This window comes from Giraffa tippelskirchi, chromosome 12 (assembly GCF_054371585.1).
Source record: "Giraffa tippelskirchi isolate mGirTip1 chromosome 12, T2T-mGirTip1v1.2.pri, whole genome shotgun sequence".
NCBI classification, from domain to species: Eukaryota; Metazoa; Chordata; class Mammalia; order Artiodactyla; family Giraffidae; genus Giraffa; species Giraffa tippelskirchi.
In genome coordinates this window covers 44,327,900-44,349,286 of record NC_137286.1, presented here as the reverse complement: position 1 = coordinate 44,349,286, position 21,387 = coordinate 44,327,900, and the positions used below count along the sequence as shown (strand labels likewise).

Sequence of the window (21,387 nt, the reverse complement as noted above, 5' to 3'; positions counted from 1 at the left end):
AATTGAAATGTCTGTGTATTGATCCTCAAAACAACCAATAAAATCTCAATTATGAAAGAAAAAAAAGGGCAGAAAATTTTACAAGACTTATCTTTGTTTTGGGCTTCCCTGGTGGCTCGGTGGTAAAGAACCCGTCTGCCAATGCAGGAGACAAAAAAGATGGGAGTTCGATCCCTGGTTCGGGAAGATCCCCTGGAGGAGGACATGGCAATCCACTCCAGTATTCTCGCCTGGGAAATCCCATGGATAAAGGAGCCTGGCAGGCTACAGTCCGTAGAGTTGGAAAGAGTCGGTCACAACTGAGTGACTGAACAGCAAAATTTACAGATACAGACACAGACATTTTCGTTTCAGGAGTAGAGGAAGTACTCTTTCCATTAACAGGTTTAAAGTGGGAAAAAGATTTTAAAGTCACTTTTGGTTACCCTGCACAAGAGCCTGGGATATTCAACATACCAGTTGTAGACGCAAACTGTTGGCTCACTGGAATATCAGACTCGCCAATGTTCACCTCCAGAAGGGCCATAGAGATAAAACTTTTCCCACATTTCTTTCATGTATTTCATTCACTACCAGCTCTTTCTTCTGAATCCCCTATCCCCAAGCACATTCACCTCTGTGAGCAGATCTTCAGTAATTCCTGTGGGGCTCTGACCTCAGGCCTACCACAGTTCAGATGCCCCGAAGTGATTGCTCTGCCTGGCAGTGCGTAGAGCTAATCCAAGTTAAATGGCCATGAAAACAAAACCACATATTCAGACTTTTTGTTCTTTTCTATTGAAAGTCCTTTTTCAGACTACCTATGGTATGGTATATTAAGCTAGCCCCATGGATCACACGGTGTGTTTCTCTGAAAAAGTCTTCAGTGTGCTAGGAATCTGTGTGTTTCCCCGAATCCTTCAGCCATCTGTTTACTGAAAACTGTTTGTGAAAAATTAATGTAGAATAAATGAAAGTAGCTACTTAGAGAAGTGGTCTGCCCTCATTTATTTTCTGAGGCTGATTTATGAATATAACTTCATGTTTTAGATTTATTCCTTATCACTGCCATGTATGTTTGATATTTTAATACTTTTTCATTTTTAAAAAATATTTTCTATTTATTTGGCTGCACCAGGTCTCAGTTGTGGCATGTGGGATCTAGTGCCCTGATCAGGGATAGAACCCAGGCCCTCTGCGGTGGGAGTGCTTAGCCACTGGACCACCCAGGAAATCCCCTCTAATACTTTTTCTAATAAGTCTTTTTATTGGAAAAGTTTTCTACACTATTAAAGTAGTATGATAAAATTCAAGTTTCATTTACTTTGATATGTAAAGATAATTTGAGTGTATATAGGTACACATTCAAAATTTGTTATTAGTCTCCAAAATATTTTTGCTTTTATTTATTGATTTTTCTTACACATTTTTCTACTAAGTCATATGGTCATATCCTAACATTTTTATATGAAAATTGTGCCTTTGAAGTAGAGAAGGCTTACTTCCTATTTTTTTATATCATGCTTTCTTTTGAGATTCCATTATGCATGCTCAAAACCAATGCTATTTTTCACTTAGTATATGTTATAATTTAATGGAAAACAATTTTTCAAAAGAAGGTCAGCCCCTTTCTATGATACCTAAACAAAATGTGGTTGACAACAGTTCAACTGGAGAGCCAAAATGCCCAGAGCAGCCACAAGACAAGAATCTAATCAAGCAGAAGTTAGTTTGACTATTTGACTAATTGAGAATATACTCACCAGTAACAAAACTAAAGGTTGGATCATTGCTTTGGAGACCTTTGAGAATGAGATGGAATATACATTCAGCTGGAAAGATCTCACAGTGAAATTAGAAAAAGAGCAGAGTGACTTATCAGGAAGCCTATCAGGAAACCTAGTCCATCTTGGTTTTACTCTTAACACCTGGGATTATTGTTCATCCTTTATTTTTTTAGGTATTTCCTTTAGGAACATTTATTATGGAAACGTGGGGAAATATTGGAGATTTCAGTCATTTAGTAATTGAGTTCAGAATTCATTAGTTCATTCAGCAGTTATCAAGTGCTCTACTTTCTTAGGTTCCAGTTTTTTTGAAAGTGAATAGAACCCAGAAGCCAGTTTGGTAGGAAAAACAGGTGCACATAATCCCACTATGATGAAGATAAACCCAGGATGCCTTGGAAACATATCGATGTGACACCTCATCCAGATGAAGTTTGGGGCCAGAGGTGTAGGTAGGGTTTCCCCTTGACAGAGTTTAGAAAGATGGGGAGGAATTAGGAAGAACTAGGAGAAGAGGAAGAAGTCAGGAATGTGCCACACCAAATGAGTGACGTGGTTACAGCAAGAGACATGGACTTTCAGGAGTTTTGAGAGGTTGGGGCAGTTGAAATTTAGGCTTTAAGCACTGCAGGAGCCTTGAATGCCATAACAGAGAGTCCAGGCTTTACCTCTGGCAGTGTGGAGCCATTGACGGATTTTACACATACTGTATTTATGGCTCATACGATGTTTCATTCCTTTTGAAACTTAACATTCTGGTGTTTTTGTGCTTTGGATTAATATGCATTCCTCACCCCTCCCAGCTCCCACAGTATAGTTTATCTGTTATATTCAGGTAGTGATGACAGAAGGGAGACAGAATTGACATTTTTGGTCTTGCTGTTTACAAGACTGTTTAAATGTAATAGATGTGAAATGAGCAGGAAGACATCTTGAAATGTTTTATGTTAGTTCTTTATGTATTTTCTTACATCCTGTAGAAATGTGTCATTCTCTGTATATTTTCAGGCGCTTGTGAAACTTTAGGGGTATGAATTCATTGTTAGGACTTGTGTGGATGTATTCTCATTATTAATTATTACTGAAGTGCAGAGGAAATGATATCAGCAGATGTGCAGAGCTTTTATTCGCACTGAATACACTATTCATTTAGACAAAAAGATCATTTCTCAATTCAAATCGGAATATTCTAATTTAAGGCCTAAATCAGTTGTGTCATAATCTCTATGGAAACAAAGCTTTCTACTGTGTAGTAACTCATTTCCCCTTGTAGATACACAAATTGTCAATGCAGATGCTTTTTCCATTTTTTCTCAAGAACTCTCTTAAAATAGAAGAGATTTTAGCCGATGACATTCGTTTATGTTTTATGAGGTTTAAAATATCTGTTCAAATTTCCTGCTTACATACATTCTTATAAAATTGTTAAAACTTAAAAAAATTCTTGATGAGCTCACTTTCTTTTCCTGGTTGGAATTCCGACACAGAGGACTGAATTATCCTTCCCAGTTCCTAGCGTATTAACATTATCCCCTTGTGCAAGACTCTCTGCAGTCGGGTTGTCTAGTTTTGTCTCGCTGATCTCAAGCATTCTTTATATGTTATGGGTATGCATCCTTTCTCAGTTATATGTTTTGCAAATACATTCTGTTACTTAATCTTTTCAGTCCCAGACTAGGGTCTTTTGATGAACAAAACTTCCTAATTTAAAAATCTAATTTATTAATATTTTTCTTTATGGTTATTACTTTTTTAAAAATAATTTTTATTATTTATTTATTTATTTGGTCTGTGCTGGATCTATTGCTGCCTGGGCTTTTCTGTAGTTGCAGTGAGCAGGGGCTACTATCTAGTTGCGGTGCGTGGGCTTCTCATTGTGGTAGCTTCTCTTGTTGTGGAGCACAGGCTCTAGGCACGTGGTCTTCAGCAGTTGAGGCACGTGGGCTCAGTTGTGGATCCCGGGCTCTAGAGCACATGCTCAGTAGTTGTGGTGCTTGGGCTTAGTTGCTCCACGACTTGGGGGATCTTCCCAGATCGGGGATCTAACCTGTGTCTCCTGCATTGGCAGACAGATTCCTTACCACTGAACCACCAGGGAAACCTGGTTATTGCTTTTCGTGTTTAAAAATCCTTGCGTATTTCCCAAGGTTCCTCTCTTTTTCTGTTGTCTGGTTTGTCTTTATCTGATTCTCCACTCCCTCCCTGCCTACCACAGGTGACTGTTCTAATGTATTTACTGTATATCATTTTGTTTTTATGTATTCTTAGAAAATATGTTTTGTTATATACTTCAGTTCAGTCGCTCAGTCGTGTCTGACTCTTTGCAACCCCATGAACCGCAGCACGCCAGGCCTCCCTGTCCATCACCAACTCCCTGAGTCCACCTAAACCCATATCCATTGAGTCGGTGATGCCATCCAGCCGTCTCATCCTCTGTCGTCCCCTTCTCCTCCTGCCCCCAATCCTTCTCAGCATTAGGGTCTTTTCCAGTGAGTCAACTCTTCGCATGAGGTGGCCAAAGTATTGGAGTTTCAGCTTCAACATCAGTCCTTCCAATGAACACCCAGGACTGATCTCCTTTAGGATGGACCTGTTGGATTTCCTTGTAGTCCAAGGGACTCTCAAGAGTCTTCTCCAACACCACAGTTCAAAAGCATCAATTCTTCGGCGCTCAGCTTTCTTCACTGTCCAACTCTCACATCCATACATGACCACTGGAAAAACCATAGCCTTGACTAGACGGACCTTTGTTGGCAAAGTAATGTCTCTGCTTTTTAATATGCTGTCTAGGTTGGTCATAACTTTCCTTCCAAGGAGTAAGTGTCTTTTAATTTCATTGCTGCAATCATAATCACCATCTGCAGTGATTTTGAAACCCAGAAAAATAAATAGTAATATATTCCTGATCTCATTCTGTTTTCTTTTTTCACTTAGCATATGCTTCTAAGATCTGTGACATTGAACTTCCTGGTGGTCCAGTGGTTGGGACTCTGTGCTTCCACTGCAGGGGGAATGGGTTCAATCCCTGGCTAGGGAACTAAGACCCTAGTGCAGCAAAACAAAAATGGGTCTATCATATTACTGTCCCTTAGTTGGATATATCCATATCACTTGTAACTCCTTGCCATTGTGTATAACCCTGGACAAACATCTTTGCACATGTCCCCTAAAGATCTTTGTGAATAGACCCAAAATTCTCACCTCTGGAACGCAGGGTATGCATAGGCAGTTTTAGCTTAACCTTAATAGTTGTTTCCTGAACATCACATGCTCTCAGTGAAAATTTTAAGTAGGAGTCATTTCTTACTATTTTGAATGGGAAGGATTACAATTCATTATAAGTGAACTCAAAACTCTGAACTTATTTCCTAAAGCATAACTGAAACCGACTAAACTACCACACATAAATAACAGTCTAGCATATTAAAGTGTAAAATGCTTAAAATAACATCTTCAAATCACCACTGGTTATTAACCAGTGATTGCTTTGAAGGCACTAATAAGGACCATTTGCCTGCTCCCTGCGACCCCATCACCTGTCAGAGGAAGCAGAGAGTGGGCTCAGGGATGATGGTTCTGGGTTGCCCTCTCTGTAGCATTTCAGAGATGCACATCTCCTTAGACACTTCCTACTTTCCAAAATGCTTATACTGTTATGACTACTATCATCTAACAAGTATATTTGGATTGTAATTTGAGACTTCCTGCACGTAATTTTATTCAAAATATATTGGACTTCTGGTTTCCAGTTCTGTACATAAGGTGTTTGGAAGTCAATGCTCTGACCTAACAACTAAAGCTGTGTGTTAGTCACTCAACAGTTGTGTCCAACTCTTTGCAACCCCTAGCCTGCCAGGCCCCTCTGTCCATGGAATTCTCCAGGCAAGAACACTGGAGTGGGTTGGCATTCCATTCTTCAGGAGATATTCCTGACCAGGGATCAAATCTGGGTCTCCTGCATTGCAGGCAGATTCTTCACCATTTGAGCCACCCAGGGAAGCTTTCAATGATTAAAGCTGGACAGAGGTACTACATATGACAGATCAACTCCCCTAGGAGACATAACATAACAGTTCTTAATATATATGCTGCCAACAACAGAGCATCAGACTGCGTCGGACAAAAACCAGTAGAACTGCAAGGAGAGATAGTGGATTAACAGAGTAGGGAACTTTCGCACCAATCTTTCAGAAATGGACAAATATAGCAGGCAAAAATCTATGTAAGGACATAGTTGAACTCAATAGTGTGTGCTCAGTTATGTCCAACTCTTTGCAACCCCATGAACTACACATAGCCTGCCAGCCTCCTCTGTCCATGGGATTTTTCCAGGCAAGAATTCTGGAGTGGGTTGCCATTTCCTTCTCCAGAGGATCTTCCTGACCCAGGGATTGAACCCGTGTCTCCTTCATTAACAGGCAGATTCTTTACCACTGTGCCACCCGAGAAGCCCTGAGCTCAATAGGACCATCAGTCAATTGGATAAAATTGACATCTATTGACTACTTCATCCAGCAGTATCAGAATATACATTTTTCTTAAGCTCATATGGAACACTTACTAGGACCACATTCTGAGCCACAACATCTTAACAGATTTAAAAGACTAGAAATCAAACAATGTCTGGCCTCAGACCATGGTGGAATTAAACTAGAAATGAATAACGTAAAGGTAGCTGGAAAATCCCCAAATAATTGGAGATTAAATAATATACTTCTAAGTATACATGGGTCAAACAAGAAATTTCAAGAGAAATTTTAAAATATTTTGAGCTGAATGAGAATGATAATGTAACTTATCAAAATCTGTGGGCTGCAGCAAAAGCAGTGCATGGAGAAAAATTTGTGGCAATGAATGCACATGTTGGAAAAGAAGAAAGATCTAAAATCGGTAATCTAAACTTAGAGGAAAAGAAGAGCAAATTAAATCCAAAGTAAGCCAAAGAAAAACAATAAGAATTAATATATTCTTTGCAGCTGAAGGTGGAGAAGCTCTTTACAGTCAGCAAAAACAAGACCTGGAGCTGACTGTGGCTCAGATCATCAGCTCCTTATTACAAAATGCAGGCTTAAATTGAAGAAAGTAGGGAAAACCCCTGACCATTCAGGTATGACCTAAATGAAATCCCTAATGATTATATAGTGGAGGTGACAAATAGATTCAAGTGATTAGATATGGTAGACAGAGTGCCTGAAGAACTATAAGCAGAGGTTTGTAACATTGTACAGGAGGTGATGACCAAAAACCATCCCCAAGAAAAAGAAATACAAGAAGGCAAAGTGGTTGTCTCAGGAGGCCCTACAAATAGGTGAGGAAAGGAGAGAAGCTAAAGGCAGAAGAGAAAGGGAAAGATACACCTAAATGAATGCAGAGTTCCAGAGAACAGCAGGGAGCAATAAGAAAGCCTTCTTAAGTGAACAGTGCAATGAAATAGAGGAAAACAATAGAGTGGGAAAGACTAGCGATCTCTTCAAGAAAATTGGCGATAGCCAGGGAACATTCACACAAAGATGGGCACAATAAAGGACAGAAATAGCAAGGACCTAACAGAAGCAGAAGATATTAAGAAGAGGTGGCAAGAACGCACAGAATAACTATACAAAAAAGGTCTTAATGACCCAGATAACCACGGTGATGTGGTCACTCACCTAGAGCCAGACATCCTGGAGTGTGAAGTCAAGTGGGCCTTAGGAAGCATTACTACAAACAAGGCTAGTGGAGGTGATGGAATTCCAATTGAGCTATTCCAAATCTTAAAAGATGATGCTGTGAAAGTACTGCACTCAATATGCTAGCAAATTGGAGAACTCAGTAGTGGCCACAGGGCTGGAAGAGCCCAGTTTTCATTCTAGTCCCAAAGAAAGGCAATGCCAAAGAATGTTCAAACTACCATACAATTGCATTCATTTCACATCCTAGCAAGGTAATGCTCAAAATCCTTTAATCTAGGCTTCAAAAGTACGTGAACTGAGAACTTCCAGATGTACAGGCTGGGTTTAGAAAGACAGAGGAACCAGAGATCAAATTGCCAACATACATTGAATTGTAGAAAAAGCAAGGGAATTCCAAAAATACATCTACTTCTGCTTCATTCACCACGCTAAAGCCTTTGACTATGTGGATCACAACAAACTGTGGAAAATTCTTAAAGAGATGGGAATAGCAGACCACCTTACCTGCCTCCTGAGAAACCTCTATGCTGGTCAAGAGCAACAGATAGAACTGGACATAGAACAACGGACTGGTTCCAAATTGGGAAAAGAGTACATCAAGGCTGTATATTGTCACCCTGCTTATTTAACTTATATGCAGAGTACATGATGCTAAATGCCAGGCTGGAAGACTCACAAGCTGGAATCAAGATTGCTGGGAGAAATATCAACATCCTCAGATAGGCAGATAATACCACTGTAATGGCAGAAAGCCAAAAGGAACTGAAGAGCCTCTTGATGAGGGTGAAAGAGGAGAGTGAAAAAGCTGGCTTAAAGCTCAACATTCAGAAAACTAAGATCATGGCATCCAGCCCCATCACTTCACGGCAAATCAGTGGGGAAATAATGGAAACAGTGACACATTTTATTTTCTGGGGCTCCAAAATCACTGCGGACGGTGACTGCAGCCACGGAATTAAAAGCCGCTTGCTCCTTGGAAGAAAATCTGTGACAAACTTGGACAGCATATTATAAAGCAGAGAAATCACTTTGTCAACAAAGGTCCCTATGGTCAAAGCTTTGGGTTTTCCAGTAGTCATGTACAGGTGTGAGAGCTGGACCATAAAGAAAGCTGAGCGCTGAAGAATTGACGCCTTCAAACTGTGATGCTGGAGAAGACTCTTGAGAGTCCCTTGGACGGCAAGGAGATCCAACCAGTTAATCCTAAAGGAGATCAGTCCTGAATATTCGTTGGAAAGACTGATGTTGAAGCTGACGCTCCAGTACTTTGATGCAATACCTTACGTGGTCAATACAATACCTGATGTGAAGAGCTGACTCGTTGGAAAAAACCCTGATGCTGGGAAAGACTGAGGGCAAGAGGGGAAGAGGACAACAGAGGATGAGATGGTTGGATGGTATCACTGACTCAATGGACATGAATTTGAGCAAACTCCGGGAGATAGTGACGGACAGGGAAGCCTGGTGTGCAGCAGTTCATGGGGTTGCAAAGAGTTAGACACAGCTGAGCACCTGAACAACAAGAACTGAAATCAGTGAAATTGAAAACAAGACATCAGTAGAGAAAATCCTTGAAACCAAAAGCTGATTCTTTGAAAAGATCAGTAAAATGTATTAGCCTCTGTGGAAGGCTAACTATAAAAGAGAGAAGATACAAATTACTAACTTCAGAAATGAAAGAGGAGACTTCACTACAGATCTCGTGGGAATTGAAAGGATCGTAAAAGAATACTTTCACAGCTCTGTGCCCACAACTTTGATTACCTGGATGATGGACCAATTCCTTGAGAAGACATTATCTGCCAAAGCTCACATGGGAAGAAATAGGTCTATTCAGATCTATCTACTGAAGAAATTGGGTCAGTAGCCAGTAACCTTCCAAAACAGAAAGCTCCGGGCCCATATTGTTTTATTGGTGAATTCTACCAAACATTTTTAAAATTTGTATTTTATATTAGAGTATAGTTAATTAAGAATGTTGTGTTTTTTTTTCAGGTGTACAGCAAAGTGATTCATTTGTACATATACATAAACATGTATCTATTTTTCAAATTCTTTTCCCATTTAGGTTATGACAGAATGTTGACCAAAGTTCTCTGTGCCATACCATAGTTCCTTATTGGTTATCTATTTTAAATATAGCAGTGTGTACATTTCAGTCCCAAACTCCCAACCTGTCCCTCCTCTGCCCCCTTCCTCACTGGTAACCATAAGTTTTTTCTGTAAATCTGTCAGTCTGTTTTGTAAATAAGTTTATTTTAATTTTGTTTTTGTTTTTTTTTAGATTCTACATCTACATGTAAGCAATATCGTATGATATTTGTCTGTCTGACTTACTTAGTATGCTAATTTCCTGATCCATCTGTGTTCCATCTATGTTGCTGCAAATGGCATTATTTTCATTCTTTTTTCAATGGCTGAGTAATATTCTGTTGTATATATGTACCACATCTTTATCCATTCATCTGTCAGTGGACATTTAGGTTGCCTCTGTGTCTTGGCTATTGTAGACAATGCTGCAATGAACATTAGGGTACATGTATCCTTTCAAATAATGTTTTTCTCTGGATATATGCCCAGGAGTGGGATTGTTGGATCAGTATGGTAGCTCTATTTTTAGTTTTTAAAGATACCTCCATACTGTTCTGCATAGAGAGTGTACCAATACACATTCCCACTAACATTCTAGGAGGGTTCCCTTTTCTCCACATCTTCTCCAGCATTTATTGTTTGTAGATTTTTTGATCATGGCCATTCTGAGTGGTATGAGCTGCTATCTCATTGTAGTTTTGATTTGCATTTCTCTAATAATTAGTGATATTGAGTATATTTTCATGTGCCTCTTGCCCATCTGTCTTCTGTGGAGATGTCTATTCAGATCTTCTGCCCATTTTTAAATTTTTTATTTATTTTTTTAATATTAAGCCCCATGACCTGTTTGTAAATTTTGGAGACTAATCCCATGTCGGTTGCACTGTTTGCAGATATTTTCTCCTGTTCTGTGGATTGTCTTTTCATTTTGTTCATGGTTTCCTTTGCTGTGCGAAAGTTTTTGAGTTTAATTAGATCCCATTTGTTTTTATTTCCATTACTCTAGGAGATGGATTGAAAAAAGATATTGCTGCAATTTATGTCAGTGTCTGATGTCCAAAATATATAAAGAAGTCTTAAAAACTCAATAATTAAAAGTGAACAATCTGGGGTTGACATGTATACACTACTATGTATAGAATAGATAACTAATGAGAACCTACTGCACAGCACAGGGAGCTCTACTCAGTGCTCTGTGGTGACCTGAGTGGGAAGAAAGTCCAAGGAAGAGGGGAGATATGTGTATGTACAGCTGATTCACTTTGCTCTACAGCAGGACCTAACACAACATTGTGAAACAACTATACTCCAATTAAAAAAAAGGAAGAAAATGAATAATCAGATTAAAAAATGAGCCAAAGACCCTGACAGACTCGTCACCAAAGATATACAGATAGCAGATAAGCATATGAAAAGATGCGCCCGTCAGGTGTAGTCAGGGGAAATGTAGATTACAACAGTAAGATACTGTTCCACACCTATTTAAATGGCCAAAATCTGGAACACTGACAACACCAAATGCTGACAAGGATATGGTGCAACGGGCCTGGGTGGGCTGGGAAATGTAAACAGTGCTGGGGGGCATGTAGAGTGGCATGCCACTTTGGAAGACAGATTGGCAGCTTCTTACAAAACTAAACATACTCCTATCATAGATCTAGCATTTGCTCTCCTTGTATTTACCCAAAGGAGTTGAAAACTTACACTATGCAAACACCTGACAAGGATGTTTATAGCAGCTTTATTCATAATTGTCAAAACTTAGAAGCAACCAAGATTTCCTTGAGTAGGGGAAAGGGTAAATTGTGGTACATCCAGACAGTGGAATATTAGTACTGAAAAGAAATGAGTTATCAAGCCGCAAAATAGTCACGGAAGAACCTTAAATACATATTACTAAGTCAAAGAAGCCAATCTGGAAAAGCTACATACTTGTGTGATTCCAGCTGCTTGGTAGTCTAGAAAAGGCAAAGAACCATTGAGCCTGTGCTCTAGAGCCCAGGAGCTGCAGCTATTGAAGCCCGTGTGCCTAGAGCCGGTGCTCTGCAAGAGAAACCACAGCAATGAGAAGCCTGTGGACCACAACTGGAGAGTAGCCCCCACTCAACTAGAGAAAAGCCCGTGCAGCAATGAAGACCCAGCACAGTCAAAAATAAATAAAATTATTTTAAAAATATATATATATTTAGTTTGGAGGCTATAAATATGCATTTTAAAAATACAAATAACAGACAACTTCTGGTTAAGATTTTACCTTAAAACCATTAGGAAGAAGCAGCCCTGGGAGAAGACAACCTCCCCAGGGAACCTCTCGCCTGGGCTGTTTGCTGCTGTCTGCACTGAAGGGGGAAGCAGGGATTTTCCATGACTTAGGGCCAAGACTCTAGCCATTCTCCCCTCAACCCCCATACTGAATGCCATACTGGATCCAAGGCCTTCATCTGCCCCACGGGTTCCTCATCTCTGTTGATAGTGTTACTGTCTTCACTGTTTAATGTATACCTCCCTCTTTTCCCAGTGGTTTCTCTTCTGAAACTCAGAGTTCAGTTTTCTAAACCAAAAATGACTTCCTCCTGGATTCTTCTGAGCTGGTTATTTGAAATTTGGAATTAGACATAATTAGTAGTGAAAAACGTTCCAAAAGGAAGTGTTAAAGAAACCAGTGTTATTTGTTAAACAAAACCATGTAGACCCATTACTGAGACTCTCTGGATAGCCCTCGTAAAAGAGGACTGGGAGATGGTTTCAACAGTAGACCCTCAGGTTGAGGACTGCTGTGTTCAGGGCGTCTGATGATTTAACACAGAAAGGAGGTGGGGATGACCAGTGTTAACTCGGTGTCTTTTTCAAATAGCTTTCAGTTTGGAAGCCCAGTTTCTGCCAACACCTTCGTGTTTAGCTTCCACAACTGGTAAGGATTTTGTCCTTGCTCTGGAAGCAGAAGAGGGGCAGTGCGAATGTGTATGTAACCCCTTTCACTAGAGATAATGGCTTCTGCCATGGAGCACTTACCTCTCTGCTGGCACCATGCAGAGAGCTGTGAATCTGTTACTCATTTCTGCTTCACAGCCACTGCTTTTTCCAGTCAAGACTTAGCAAAACAAAGAAACTTACCTAAAGTTACCATTTTTTTAGGGGAGAGAGGTCAGAGTTCAAACCCCTATCTCTTCCACCTCAGGAATACTGGTGAAGGGAAGCTTGGGTGATAGTGGAGAATTCATTTTGTTGTGTGGGTTGTCACTCTCAGTGTAACCCAGTTCAGATAGCATTGAGGTTTATGAAGCTAACCTGGTAAAACCTGGGCTGGTGTTTGCTTCGGGATGGCTGGTGTAGTCAGCTGGCGGGCAGCCTTCTGAACAAGGTGGACTGCTGTCTGAGTGTGCAGGGTGTGTGATAAACATGAGCTGTGCATGAAAATATGCCTGAAATAGACTTGTCCCAGACAGAGGCAGAATGCTAACTTATTAATCTTTGGTCAGGAATATTCCTCTTGTCTCCAGGTTATCCATGCCTGTTAGATTCAGGTTTTCTCTGGGAGGGAGCTGAGTCAATAATACTGAGTTCTCAGCGTCTCTCTTCTCACTCCCCGGCAGCCTGTATACCCTTCTTCTCATTCTGACCAGTTCATACAAGTGGTCATTCTCCTCTCTTAGGAGGATCTGGGAGAGAAGTGGGCTTCCCCAATGGCTCAGCAGGTAAAGAATCCGCCTGCAGTGAAGGAGACACGGGAGACACAGGTTTGGTCCCTGGGTCGGGAAGATTCCCTAGAGAAGGAAATGGCAACCCACTCCCGTATTTTTGCCTGAAAAATCCCATGGACAGAGGAGCCTGACAAGCTACAGTCTAGAGGGTTGCAAAGAGTCAGACACAGTTGAGCGACTAAGCAGGCATGCACGGGTGAGAAATAGACTCTCATCTGGCCTCTGTGATGTCACATCTCGGATTTCTGCTGTTGGATTTGAGGGATTCTTAAATTTCAGTGACACAGTTAAAGAGAGGCACATGGGTTGGGTTATCTTTCAGTTGGCTAGCCTCATTTTTTCCTGGGTTGGTTCTTTCTGTTTTTACCTTCAGAGGCAGTCAGTCCTCTTCAAGGGTTTCAAGAAAACCTTTATTTGTCCCCTGTACCAACTGCATTAGTATTTAAAAAGTGGGTCCTGTTTTGTACAGTATTTCAAGGTATCATGATGTTCATGGTTCTTATTAGAGATTACCTGAGTGCTCTGCAAGAAATAGCTGTTTGGAAAAATATAGTTTTAAAAATGCCTGTGTGTGTGTGTGTGTGTGTCAGTAAAAGTACAGTTTCATAGCAAAAACTTCTTGGAAAACCTTTTCTGTAGATATTTAGAATTTACTGTGCATTACTCACTGTCAGGAATTGTGTTAAGTTCTTTAAATAGCTCATTTAATCCAGACACCATTTTTTGCCCAACACTATGGGGTTTGGGGAAAAAAGAGCCTGAACAGTTTCACAGTAGCCTGTGACTTGATTTTGGAATCCAATTGAGGTAACACATAAAAGGCTTCTTGTAAATATGTGCTGTGTAAATTGACTGGAGGGCAGATTAAGAGTAGGTAAGGGGAGAGAAGAGACTAAGACATTGAAAGTGGATACTGGGTTTCCCAGGTGGCGGTAAAGAACCCCCCTGCCAGTGTAGGAGACAAAATAGATTCGAGTTTGATCCCTGGGTGGGAGAGATCCCCTGGAGGAGGAAATGCCAACACACTCAGGTATGCTTGCCTGGAGAATCCCATGGACAGAGGAGCCTGGTGGGCTACAGTCCAGGGGGTCGCAAAAAGTCGGACATGACTGAAGCAACAGTACGCACACATGGAATGTCTAGATAGCCCTGAGAGAAGGACCAGGGGAAGAAGCTAGGAGGGAACTTTGCTTCAGGGTAGCTCTTGGTGCCATCTTGTGGGTGGATCTGGAAAAGACCAAGCAGATGCACACTGCTTCTATCAGGATGCCCTGCTTCAGAACCCCAGATTTCTACACAATAGAAAACTTCTAGTCAGATATGACAGCTGTGATCTGGGAATCAGTGGATTTGGTTGTATTCTGTTCATCAACAAGTCCTGATCAGTCCATCTCCAAAACATATTCCAGATTCATCTACCCATCTCCATGGCAACTACCAGGCCAAGGAAGATCTTCTCTTACCTACCTGGACTACTACTCCAAGAGCTTTCTTCCTGTCTCTCTGCCTCTCCTCTCACCCTCTCACCCTCTCACCCTCTCACTGACTCTTCTCCACAGGTAGCTGAAGGGATCTTTTTAGAAAACAAGAATCGGATCATATCATTCCCTCGTGTAAAACTCTGGTGGCTTTTCATGAAATTTAGAGTAAAGCCCCAGTTTCTTGTCCCGGCTTAGAAAGCTCTGCATCTTACAGCTCCTGCCTAGCCTTAAGCTCATCTCCCTCTCTCCCCCTTCTTTCCTCAGAGGTCCCCCCGGTCCCACCCCCAGTCCTGTGCTCTGCCTGGCGCCCCCCTCCTCCATTCCCGGCATGGCTGACTCCTCGTCCAAATCTCGCCTTCCACAGTGCCACCCTGTGCCACCTCAGAGAGACTTCCTTGACTGATTCCAAATAGCAGCCCACTTACTCGCCATCAGATCCCTCCCTGCTATGTAGAGATGTTATCGGGTCTCTGTTGAATGCCCAGTGCCTGGGAAACCGTTTGATACCTTGTGGGTGCTTGACGGAGGTTTGTGGAGTGGACGGATGCTGCTTTCCAGGTTCTTGTCTTGTTTCAGTTAGATACAGGTTACGGTTAGGTGTCTTCCCTAGTAGATCATGAAAAGACCACGAGAATTAAGGTCCCAAGAATTGGACCCATTTGCTACCATTGCCTGTTACCAGCACTTTAACCATACTGCTCTAAGCTTCAGTTTGGTGGTGGTGGTGGTGGTGGTGGTAGCTCAGTTTTGTCTGACTCTTTGCTACCCCATGGACTGTAGCCCGCCAGGCTCCTCTGTCCATGGGATTTTCCAGGCAAGAATACTGGAGTGGTTTGCCATTTCCTCCTCCAGGGAAGCTTTAGTTTGGTCATCAATAAAATGGAGTTAATGAGCTTATCTTAATCATAGGGTAGGGACTAAGTTGGATTTAAATATGATTGGAAATGAAGTATTTAGGACACAGTACACACCTTCTTTCTCTGTTAAACCTGTACCACATTGTCATCATTTATGTGTTCCCCTGCTGCCACTCAAGGACAGGGTGAGCATTTGGTCTTTGCACTCCTAGTAACTGGCTCTGTGCATGGCTTGTGGTCTACAAATGTCGGAACTGATTTTGACTCTTCCCACCTAAGAACGCACCTGACTCTTTCCCAGGCTGTGCCCCTTTGATGAAGTTACCACTCTGCCAGGAGAGGCAGAGATAAGATGGCCACTGGCTGCACAGGGAAGCCTGGAGGGGACAGTTAGGCTGAAGACAAAATCTGGTTTACATCTTTACTGTAGTTCTTGGGTTTGTAAACAGTCAATATAAATTGATCCCAGCATAACTTTCTGTTTCTTATTAGATGTAGGGGATGTAGGAAGAAGATAGATCACATGTTTCTTCTGTGGTTCCTGGTGTTCAGGCTTTTCTGAAAATCCCTCCTGATTAACTCCATTTTATTGATGACCAAACTAAAGCTTCCCTTTCTTTGTGTTCCTTTAATAAGTGAAAATACTCTGAAACCTGGAAGTGCTGCGTTACACACCTGTGTTATGTATAAACTTGTATGAGTATGATTTTTAGATAAATGGTTAAAAAAGATTAGCTGTTGAGTAAACATTGATTCAGAAATATTTTTTGACTGCCTACCATGTGCCAGGGACTGTTTTGGGTATTGGAAATTTAGCAATGAATAAGGCAGATAAATCCTGAGACACTCTTTTAATAAGACGATAACAAAATATGTAGTGTGGGAAATGGGGACTAAAGCTACAGGAAAAAAAAAAAAGCAGGCAAGGGACAGGGAAGGTCAGGGGAGTAGAATATTTAGACAGGATGGGATTATATATCTCTTTCCTGTCCTCCCACAGTGTGATCAAGATTCATAACATGGTAACTTTGCCCTGCAGTGTCATGATGTTAGGTCAGTTAGGCAAACAAAAGAAAACTGATAGGTGGTTCATCAAGGTGTCTAATAATAATTTATTTTAGACTTCCATGAGCCATATGAACAAAAAATTACTTTAAAATATTAAAGTACAAACATCATCCTAATCTAACATCCCAATTTAACAGTAAGTCTTAACAAACATATAAACACTAAAAAAACCCAAAAGGCTAACTCAGCCCCTTGTATAATTACTAATATAAGCCCACAAATATACTGTTGTCTTTACATTACCTAAAAGTATCAGTTGCTTTTGAAGCTGATAGTTGTGTTATTAAAATTGAAAATGACTATTCCCTTCTAAAATTAATGTGAAAAATAAATAATTATTAAGAGGGCCGTGGCCTGAAGTATTAGGTCAGTTTGATTCTGATTTTGATACACAAAGAAAGAATGGATCCACCAATTCTAGTCATTCCGATCCTCTTATCCAGAGCTCTTAGGAAGTTGTTTACTCTCTGAGGACCAGCTGCTGACGTCTGCTCACTGAGTAATGTCATCAGATTTCCTGGTGGTGGTTATTTTGGGGGGGCAGTGGTAAGTAGCTGTCTGGCCCTGCCGGGACACCGCTCAACAGAGGTCCTGAGAGCCGGACATACCCCGTAGACAGGATGTAAGGTTAGAATGCAGTCAAGTTAAGTAAATACAGTCAGTGTTCATGACAAAATAGAATTGCTGAGACATTAATGTTTGAAATGACACTGCTAAAATTATATTGAGGCAGAATCCAAGATCTTTAAAGACAATCTAGAGCTTCTTTTCTTTCTTAGAATTAATGCAGTGGTGAGTTATTTTTATAAGTTGAGATCATAAAGTTACATTGTCCTTTGTAAAAGTTGCTTCATCCCCTTTTGGTGAAGACCATGTCCTAAGAATTGTTTTCCCAGGAGGGGTGGGACCTTTGCCCTTAGCTGTCCATATTTTTATCTCGTCCTTCAGCTTGTGACCAACACTATATACACATATATATGTATTTTTTTAATCAAGCTAGTCATTACCATTTTAAAATTTTACTAATTATTGCCTTTAACTTATTTTTCCTTCCCCGGTTTCTTTAAGTTTAAATTGTTGATTTTCTCTAATTTAGTGAATTGGAAGCTTAGTGTATTTACTTAATTCTTGATTCATGACAGAAAGATCTAAGTTTTGCCTCTGAGTAAAATTTTCTAGTATCTTGTAGCCCTCGTTACATTATATTCTCAGTTTTATTATTTTCCAAGTAATCTATAGGTAGAGTTTGCATTCCCCTCTCTGATCCAGCAATTACATGAGCTAATATTTTTAAAATTTCCAGGGAGGGGCTATTTCTTATGTTTTTAATTTTGGTTTGATTGCTTTATGGTTGGAAATAAAAACTGTACAAGTTTTGCTTTTAGGAATATGTTTTAAGGTTTTCTTTGTGACCTGGTGCACATTTTTATGCTATTCATAAGTACTTTTTCTTCCCCGTTCAGACTTTACTTTTTTATCTCCTTGATCCTTCACAGCAAATGTCATGAGCATCCTTTGTAAGAGGCTGCGGCCCGTGGTTCACATAGAGGACCCAAATGCTGCAGCTGCTTTATCCTGGGTGGTGGCACAGCCCTCCTGTTGACTGTTTTCACTTTTCTTTCATGAAACTCCACCTCTCAACTCTGTAGAAAATTAGCAAAATGAATTTTCCTTCTTTTTCCTGTCATTTTCTTCCTTCTCTTTCTTTTTCCTCAGTGGTTCACTGTCGTCTTCAAGCAGTAGGCTTCTATCATTTCTTGTTCTTTGATTTCATTCATTTCTTTGAACTTTGTTCATAAAAAACAACAGAAACCTCATTGTTCTTTGGGCCTCTCTCGGTGCCTCTTGCCTTCCTTCCTGTTGCATTGTGAGAGTGATTGTACAGAGTGCCTCTCTCTCTCGAGACTCTCTTGGGGCCTCCTGGATCATCATCATCTCAGGAATTCTGGCTTCAGCATCCATCTGTGGCTCCCGATGAGGCTGGCCTGTGGCTACCCAGAGACGGTGCTATGGGATGTCCATGCTCACCCTTCTTTCACACTGCAGAGATCCATCCTCAGTGTTGGGTCTAGAGGAGCAGCGACCCTCATCCTTACACCTTCTGAGAGATGAGGTCCCTACAAAGCGAGGAAACTGAGCCCTTGTCCCATAATTAGTAGATATCAGCTTCTCACAGTTAGAAATAGACATGGATGTCCTCTGTCACTCCGCAGGTTTTGTTACATAGATTTACTGTAGGATAGATCACTGCTTGAGGGGAGAGATGGGACCTGGGCAGGCAGATAGGAAGTATCTTGTGAGAAGGTTTCCAGATCTAGTTCTACTGCTGCTGTGGTTTTGGGTTGAAATTGTACCATCACCCAGAGGCCTCAAGTAGTGTAGGAGTCCCGCCAACACACACAGTGTTTCTGGAGAAACTGCAAAAATGTGTCTCTTCTTCCGGGTAGCAGCCCAGGGCCGGGGTTCATGGCTTGGGGCTGGATTTCAGCCTCCATCCCCGCTCCCTTGTGCTCATTTTGTAGTGCACAGACTTTCCAGCCTTTCCAGTGGCCCTGGGCTTGCAGCACAGTTTATAGAACTAAACAGACTGGTTGGCGCAGTCCCAGCTACTGTGTGGCCTTAAACAAAGTACTTGGAACCTCCGTTTCCCAGTGTGAACTCTCAGCGTGTTGCAGAGATGCAGTGAGATATAACGTTGCAGAGATGTAGTGAGATATAATGTATGTTCAGTCCTTAGCGCAGCGCCCAGTGTCTGCAGAGCTCTTCATTGGCGCTGTGATTCTTATTACTTGTTGGGGTTTGGTTATGACATTGGGTTTTTAAAAATTATTAATTTACTTATTTATTTGGCTGTGCTGTGTCTAAGTTGCAGCATATGGGATCTTTTTTATGTTTGTGGCATGCAAATTCTTAGTTGCGGCATGTGGAATCTGATTCTCTGACCAGGGATCCAACCTGGGCCCCCTGCATTGGCCATGTGGAGTCTTAGCCACCAGACCACCGGAGAAGTCCCCAATGATACTGTATTTATCTTTGTGTGTTGGTTTTAAGTTCTCAAGTAGATAAGCTTTTTTTTTTTTCCTCTATGTGGCTCGTGGGATCATAGTTTCCCTACAAGAGATCGAACCCGGGCTCTAGCAGTGAGAGTGCAGAATCCTAACCACTGGACCGCCAGAGAATTTCCAACAAGCATTTATTGATAACCATTGTGTATAGAGAAGGTGTCTTTGGCTCTGATGTCCTGTGGTTCTGCTTGCTGGATTTCATTATTTTTGTGGCATTTTAGATGTAAGGGTTCATTGTCCGTCAGGGGAAAAATGGGAATAGACATGGAAGGACCCAGTGTTCATTCAGTGTCTAATCTGTGGGTCTCTTTATGTTATATGCCTCTTGATCTCTGTAACAAGTGAGGAATTGAGGCTGAAGGTGGGCAGTTCATTTACAGTCACATGCAGCTAGAAAAAGAAAAGCCGAGATCAGACACATTTTATTTGTCCTTCTCTGCACTCCACCTTTCCTAGGGCTTATAAGGAGAAACCTGGGCTCCCTCCATCTAATAAATATTTATGTAATTTTCCTCTAGAGTAGAAATTTCACTTTCATCTGTGGCACTGATTAGAGAGAGCAAAATTTAAGCAAGTTTATCTTTTTTTTTTTTTCCTTTTCAATTTTAAGCAGATCTTTTTCTTTCAGGTAGCAGTAGCTGATGTGCAATTCGGCCCCATGAGATTTCATCCAGATCAACTCCAGGTAATAACACACAGTGCTATAATCCTCACCTTAATTGTTTCTAAAGATGGGGAGGGAAAGGGTCTAAAGGTATGCACTGAAAATAATCTTCTTTTTTAGATAAAATATTGGATCCACGTTAAATTCCCTGAACTTGATAGCAGTACTACAGTTATATCAGGGAATGTATTTTTTCTTAGAAATATAGATGAATTTATTCTGTATGAATCGTCTGTATTTACAGATGAAGAAATGTCTGCAACCTACTTTAAAAGTTAAAAGGTTCAGAAAAAAAGTATAATTGTGTGTGGAGAGAGAGAGCAAAGGTGTAAAAATGTTACCAATTCATGAAATTAGAAGAGGGGGTCACTAGCATTCATTGTCATTCATAATTTCCTATAGGTTTGAAATTTTCTAAAACAGAGTAAAAGCGTAGTCTGTGCAAGGGTACTGAATCAGCTCCAGCAGAGAGAAACGATCTGGAAATTTTCTAGTCCAAAATCTTAAACAAAATAACCAACTGAAATTAAGCTCCAAAGTGACCTGATGCCTCACGTACACAAACTATTAGAATTTTTAATGTGTGAAAAGCACTGGCGGAAATGTGCTGTTTGCTTTTGTTGTATTTGTGCACCCGAGTAAGCTTAGAGGGACCGAGTCCTCAGGAACAGGGTTTCTGTCGCTTTGCAGTCTCTTCCCCTCAGGCCGGTCAGCCTGGGTGCGAAGGGGGATGGGGCGGCGCTCCTGCACCAGGTTGGCACAGGGATCTGGCCTCACAGGGGAGAAGCAGCTGCAGGCCTCACCTGCCTGGGCCGGGCACAGGGCCAGCCAGCTGGCTCTTTTACCTGGAGCTATTCCTGTATCACTAAATGAGCAGGTTTGAAAGTGTCACATTTTGGTCTGCTTTGAATCTCCTCTCTTAAAATCAAAGTAATTTTTTTTTTTAAGCTTGGAGGAATTATGAAGTCTTAAGTCAGAATATTTAACACATTAAATATTAAAGTATAAAGTATTCTAAGAGC

General features: G+C 41.0%; 1 protein-coding gene across 8 annotated transcripts in view; it reads left to right on the top strand.

Annotated features, from left to right (window-relative positions):
- PDE8A (phosphodiesterase 8A) overlaps positions 1-21,387 on the top strand; it is a 153,474-nt gene that overhangs the window by 57,970 nt on the left and 74,117 nt on the right. For all 8 annotated transcript variants that reach the window (XM_081546913.1, XM_081546917.1, XM_081546911.1 and 5 more), the window contains one exon: positions 20,330-20,386. In XM_081546913.1, coding sequence (XP_081403039.1) covers positions 20,330-20,386 — 57 coding nt within the window. The remainder of the gene's footprint in view (positions 1-20,329; positions 20,387-21,387) is intronic.